Below are 6,967 nucleotides of genomic sequence, written 5' to 3' on the forward strand. Positions count from 1 at the left end.
TGGCTTCTTTTAAAATGTTTATCCGTGCACCGTTTTTCTCTCGTAGCTGTCTTTAAAGAGTCCGAATGACAAAACATTTAAGGCTTTTTTATGCTAGACTAATATTTTAACAATGTCTCTATTTTGATTTAATAATGTGACTTAAAGTTAAGTTAAATTGCAAAATAATTGATAAAAGGTCACATCGTTTTAATGAATAAAATGTTATGCTCAGTTATGGTTTTATTTAATTAACTTAAAATTTGATTATAATTGTATTTCACAATATTTAGGATAGTTTAAACAAGAAAGCATCAGATCCCTTTTTTACACTGATTTAAAAAAAAATTTAAAGAACCATCTCTTTCTTACCTTTTTGTAACATGAAAAACCTTTCTTTCGCCACAAAGAACCTTTTGTGAAACAGAAAGGTTCTTCAGATGTTAAAGGTTCTTTATAGAACCATTTAGACAAAAAGGTTCTTCGAATCTATGGCATCGTGAAGCACCTTTATTTTTAAGAGTGTATGTGTGACGTTCAAACAGATAACGTGTGAAGCGCACTTTTGCAAATGGAGAAAGTATGGCAAAATGTAATGTTTTCTTTTCATTGCAAGTGCTTCACATGCTCTTGGTGCATCGCTTAAAACAGGGTGCACAATGATTCGGTTACTTTGAACCCTCGTCAAACGCATAATGAGAAGCTGACGGTGTGAAATCTGACTAGACTGTAGAAAACAGCCTCCTCTGATGTGATCATTCTGTCCAATAAAGGCAAAACGGGAGAGAACTCACTGCGTTTTCACACTGACTTCTGCATTGTCTTTTGAAAAGTGGCGTCTGAGAGTCTGACTCTTGGAGTTACTGATTTGCAGGCTGCATGTTAAGGTAGACCATGTAAGTGATTTCCACGGGCATTGCACTAAAGGAGAACAAATCGCTGACAAAGGGGGTAGCTTTTCGATTCAATAGCGTCGTTAGGACGACCGAAAAGTATTCCTCAGATAATAAGTTCTACTTCAAAGCGTCTCCCATTCAGCTGTGACTGCTGCAGCTTTATGAAGTCCCCCCTTTTCAGTCCAAGGGGACTATCTCTTTGGTTATTTTTCACCGTGTTTATTTTGCACTATTCAAAGGGCACTTGTTTTAAATAAATAGAAGATCATTCTTTCCTTGAGCAAATAATAGTTCGTGGACAAAAGACGGGCAGAGCGCGCGCTTATTTCCGAATTAAACGTTAATACGCGCGAGGGATTTCAAAGATTTGGGAACAAAAATATGAGCGATTCCGATGAAGAGCGAATTGACTGCTCTAACGTAGCATGAAACTAAAGGTCAGTGCGACTGTATGTTAATAGAGTGTTTCCAATTGAAGTGGCCTTTTTTCCAGTGTCCGGTAAACACACACGCGCTTTATGAAGCGCCCTTGAACTTCACACTATTTATGGGGCGTTTCGCTGACACAAAACGCAAGATTTACAATCTCCAACGAGTCACCAACTTGTTTGCTTTATTTCATAGGGTTTAGAGTGATGTTCATTAGCATGAAAATAAAAATCAAACTTTCTTAGGAGACGTTTTAGAACTTTCTTCACACACATTTTCCACCCGCCATATGAAATGTCCAGGATGCCTGTATCTGCGCTGATATAAAATGTCGAACACGCCGATTTTAAGGCACAAGACGGTTCGTGGGAGAGGTTTCTGCTTTGATGATTGACCATTTAGCGGCAGTTAGTAGTTTTTCTTCCATAAATATTCAAATGGGGCCCATAGAAATCCTAACGCACCGTGCAGTCTTCCGTTCTGTTGTGGAGCTCTTTGAAGTGGTGCAGGACTTGCGCTGGTCAATTCTGAGTCTATAGTCTGGGACAGGGGCACTTTGAAACTGTTATTGTGCGTTTTCATGAAGGAAATAAGACGGGGGACTTTGTTTCATATTCTCCATACAACTTTCTTCTTATTGTCGGGCAGCTTTTATGTTTTATATTCCCATGAATGATTCATGCATTGTTGGCTTTGTGCTATTCTACTTTTCATAACGTGCACTATTAGTTAGGTGATGGTTCCCTTTTGAAATGATACTGAATGGCCAAGGAATATTTTCATTCAGGAGAAAATCAAGAAAAAAAAATGTTTAGAAAGTGTTTTGTAGAACTTTGCTGTTTCGTTTGGTTAGCTTTACTGTCCCGACTTTTACAGAAAATTAAGCATTACTTCTTACCGCAACAGTGATATTCATTGGACAATTAATTTAAATCATAACTTGGAAATCTGCTGAATTTTACATGAAATACGCACACATCAAAGAATGAATCAAGGGCTTTTTTTACTGAAAAAACCATATTTACACGTCCTGCCTTTTATTCAAGTTTTCCATATATCTATACACAAACATCAAATTTCTTCACGACCTTCTTACGTTTTTTTTTTCCATCAACACCATCATGCACCTCAACAGAAAGAGTTACTACACGGTTCATGCGAAAGATTCTTCACATTATACAGCCTATTCAAGTAAGACCTTTTTACAGAACACGATAAAAAGCATCACTTCTTTTCACCAAAATTATATTATTCTTTGGTGTATCTGTACTTCCAGACCAACATTAATACCAGCAAATAAATTACAATGTACAAAACTTGTTGAAACGCTACGAAAACATTCACAAGCATCAATACCATATACTATTTACAAATCAGTCAGGGATAGGCCTGTCAACGATACATTATTTAGGGTCTCAGTGGACATATTTCGTACTCTTTAATCAGAGTTACATTGATTTTGCATAAAATATAGGTTTAAATATTTTAAATATCACAAAAACCGTCCTGACCACAGTTAGTGTATAAACTTTAACAAAGACTCCACCCATTCATTTTTTGACACTGACAATATACAAGTAAAAACTTAAAATTATTGTCACTGCAATTTTTGCCCCTCAGACATTAAACGTGTAAAACGATTCTCTATAAAAAGATTTCTGTGCAACAAAAGGGGTGTAATATTAAAAAAACAGCCTAAACATAATTGATAAATCTTTTGAGCTCAAGTTATTTTATCTCGACAAGTCAGGTAAAATCTTAAAAAATGTACAAGTCGATTTTCATGTGGCAACTGCTTATCATATGAAACATAAATTGCATTTATGGGGGGGGGGGGCAAAATCTCTTCACCCACTGACATCCATAGGTGTTCCACTTCTTCGAATTGCAACCCTTGAATTTGATGTTTTCTTTTTATTATTATTATTTTCATGTGGACCATTTATAATGAATGTATTCCTTGCTGTTCACATCAGAGCATTCCCCTTGGATCTGTGTGTCTGAAAGAGTCCTCGTCGTCGGATTCCGACGTTGGCACATCGCTGGAGGGGGTGTGTAGATTGTTTGGTCCAGCACTCCCTTGGCACACGTACCATTCGTTTAGGTTGGTCACCTGAGGCGAAAGGTTCGACGAACGGTTCCTGTGGGGTCACCTGAGGAGAAAGGTTCGACGAACGGTTCCTGTGGGGCTCTAGGTTTGGTGAGAGGGCATCACCGATCGTCGTGGACGAGGGATGGTAAGAGGAGCCCGTGTTGGCGGAAGGGGGCGGAGGAGACTTGCAGTGAACCTTCATGTGTTTGCGCAGGGAGCTCGGGTGTGTGTACGACTTGTCACAACCCCTCACTTTACAGAAGTAAGGCTTATCGCTCGTGTGGACGTGAGAGTGCTTCTTCCTGTCACTGCTGTTGGCGAATTTCCTGTCACAGCCATCAAACTCACATTTGAACGGCTTCTCACCTGGCAAAGCAGAAAAAACAGAGCAATTAGACATAAAAATCACCCATACATATTTTACATTTTATTGTTTACAAGAAAATAATAGTTGCACTGGTAATGGATGGTTTCGTTTCGAAAATCACAACATTATCACTGTAACCCCACAGTAGCCTACTTATTTTCTGCTATTACATATGGAATGTTCAGGCGCACCACATGACTTATGCAACCAATCTGTAAACGCTCTCATTTTCTCTGACTGAAGCTTGCCAAAACTCTTTTTTTATTATTATTTTTACTGGATATGCAACTGAGTCAAGTACTGAAAACATTTCGGCCCGCCATATGCATCAGACTGCTTGGAGTAAAAGAACTGACCCGGCTTTACATCCAAATCATATCAAAGTTACATTACACGTTGCACTGATTCACTGTGTCATCCCGGGACTTGTTACAAAAAAAAATACCATAGGTGACTTTTACACATATTCAATGATGATTTAAGATACCACCATGTTACGAGCCTTATAAATGTACTCTATGTGGGTTTGACACGCTAGCCTACATATGCAGGGCGCAATTTACGTCAGCACGTGTTGTGAGCATAACATGATACAGATATACAGTAAAAGAACCTAAAAAATACCTGCAACTTTTTAACAACTTGCAATAACAAACGGTCACGTGAGTGCATATTTTAGTAGGCTAACTGGAGAAAGAGCTTTATATCTATTAAATACCATAATATTAAATAACATGCACAGCACACACGCATATCATTTTGTTAGAATACATTAGAAGAACATCAGAAGTAGAGGCCTTCTTTGCTCTGCTAAGATATCACCATAGTTTGGTTAATCACAATGTAGTAAATGCCCCATGGCTGACCCATTCTCCATATTTACATTAGTATGGATCTATTCAGACACTGTTTGTCATTCCCTGTGGCTTTAAAGGAGACAAACACGTGCCGAAAACTTCGTGTTACTATTTTACCTGCAGCCTATAAAACAATTCGTACTTTCCCTTTTTTGGTCTTTATTTTGTTTTACGTTAAACACGTAGCATTCAAATGCAACTGCAGCCTCATGTCTTCACGCTCACGTTTGTGCACCTCTCTTTGATATAAAATTGCATGCATCAAAGAAAAAAGACGCAAAAACACTGGTCTGCTTATATAGCAGCGTAGTGTCGGAAGTACTTTTTCCATGTGTACAAGCATCAACAACATTCACGTTGATCTCTCGCTGAATTTTCGAAGTAAGCTCATGACGCTTAGCGACACCAAGGGATACTTTTGCTTGGTGAATAGGCACTGTAAAGAAACAACCTCCTTAACCTTGTTTCTGTATGAATGGGGGATATTTGTGCATGAGGCGGGGGGACAAAAAGTGATTTTGTTCCCCCATAGTAGGCTAACTAACGTTTGGTAGTCTACATATCAAGAAAATTCGATTACCTGCCAAGTTGCGCAAACACGTTCAATAACAGACCACTAAAGTTTTTCAAAGAATCGGTCGACTTTTCACTAACCTGTGTGCGTCCTCTTGTGAATCTTTAGATTTTCCGAGCGCGCAAATACTTTGCCACAACCGGGAAAGGGGCACGGGAACGGCTTCTCGCCCGTGTGCACGCGGATGTGATTGATTAGTTTGTACTTGGCTTTAAACGCCTTCCCCTCGCGCGGACACTCTTCCCAGAAGCAGACGTGACTGCTCTGCTCCGGTCCCCCGACGTGCTCCACCGTGACATGGTTGACGAGTTCGTGCATGGTGCTGAAAGTTTTGGAGCAGGGCTTCTTGGACGTCTGCTCCTGGTCAATCCACTTGCAGATGAGCTCTTGCTTGATGGGCTGCCGCATGTATCGCAAAAACGCCCCCGTGGCTCCGTGAGGAGCCGTGGCGAGGTTCACATTTAAGTTCATGGAGTTGTAGCTGTGCAGAGAAGAAGATCCATAGTGCTCGGGCCTGTGGCCGAAGTGCTCTGGCCTGCCGTAGATGTCCCCCGGTAGACCCAGACGCATCTGCCCGTTGATGGCATGGTGGTGGTGGTGGGCACCTGGGGCCGCTTGCTCGTGCAGTCCAGAGAAAAGTGGATGGGCACCACCTTCCGCGTGCCCATAAGCACCTGTTGGGGAAATGAACATGCCATGGTGATGAGGGGAGGAGGCGGAACTATGCTGGTCGCCAAGTGCATGCATAGCAGAGGCTGAGAGCTCTCTCCTGAGGATGAAGTCCCTGCTGGTGGTGTAGCCTGTGTGGGGGTGAGCCACGGGGAAACCAACTGTGGTCTGAGGAGACGTGAAAGATGCCGCGGTCTGGGCTTCGGGATGGCTTTGAACAGGCTGAGAGGGACTAAGTTTGAGAGCATTGGTCTGTGCCATGTGCTCGGGTCCAAATGGAGTGAGAGCCACTCCGGGGTCGTTGCCCATCTCCCCAGGGTGGAGGTGGGCATGGTGGGAGTGCGGGTGATGCCCCCCTATCCCCGGGAAGCCTGTCATATTCTGATGAGGAAGGGCTTGAGTTGATGCCAAATCCGCTAATCTTATCGCCGAATTCCTCTTGCTGAAAGGGGGCTCCATCACTACGCTGTCATGTCCACGCTCACCGCTATTGTTTTCGCCAACTACGGGCCTTCTGAAACCATTAAAATATATGTATATGGCCGTCTATAGAACTTCTTTTGTCCTGCCTCTAACTCTGCTTGCTCCTTTTCCCACTCTGTCCTCAAGCGATTGGCAGAACATACAACAGTTGGAGGACACAGTGGGGAATAGAGTTTAGAAATGGCACTGCGGGTATTGGACAGATTTCGGTGACTGGCAGTTAAGAGAACGAAGCGATTGGCTGTCTTTCAGCGCAGAGGCTCAGCGGGGTTCCGCCCCCTCACTCTCTTCATCACTGTTCACTCCAGAAAGTTGTGCTCACAAAGTTACAGGCAAATCTGTTTACCGAGACACACACACGCACGCACACACACGTGGAAGGATGTTGTTTTTCTCTTTGCACAAAACAGTGACACTACACACGCGGAGCATATTGTGCAACACCCTCACACATCGTTTGAAATATATTTAGAAATTAAATTCAAATCATATAACTAAATAAATAAATAAAACGTTGTCAAGCATGAATTCAGCAAAAATAAAATACATTTTCTTCGGTCAAATAAATCGTTTCATTATGCTGACAGGCAGAACAGACTAAGGATAAAATTGGGACATTGG

The 6,967-nt window shown here is 41.7% G+C and overlaps 1 protein-coding gene across 1 annotated transcript; it reads right to left on the reverse strand.

Annotated features, from left to right (window-relative positions):
* Positions 1-2,305: 2,305 nt before the first annotated feature.
* LOC107694589 (zinc finger protein ZIC 5-like) lies at positions 2,306-6,617 on the reverse strand. The gene is made up of 3 exons (XM_016494285.1): positions 5,275-6,617; positions 3,458-3,762; positions 2,306-3,417 (listed from the first exon to the last, which is right to left on the reverse strand). Exons 1-3 carry the CDS (start codon positions 6,320-6,322, stop codon positions 3,277-3,279), a joined length of 1,494 nt encoding a protein of 497 aa, XP_016349771.1. The 5' UTR covers positions 6,323-6,617; the 3' UTR covers positions 2,306-3,276.
* Positions 6,618-6,967: the final 350 nt, after the last annotated feature.

Source organism: Sinocyclocheilus anshuiensis, unplaced genomic scaffold (genome assembly GCF_001515605.1).
Source record: "Sinocyclocheilus anshuiensis isolate Anshui unplaced genomic scaffold, SAMN03320099.WGS_v1.1 scaffold3163, whole genome shotgun sequence".
NCBI lineage: Eukaryota > Metazoa > Chordata > Actinopteri > Cypriniformes > Cyprinidae > Sinocyclocheilus > Sinocyclocheilus anshuiensis.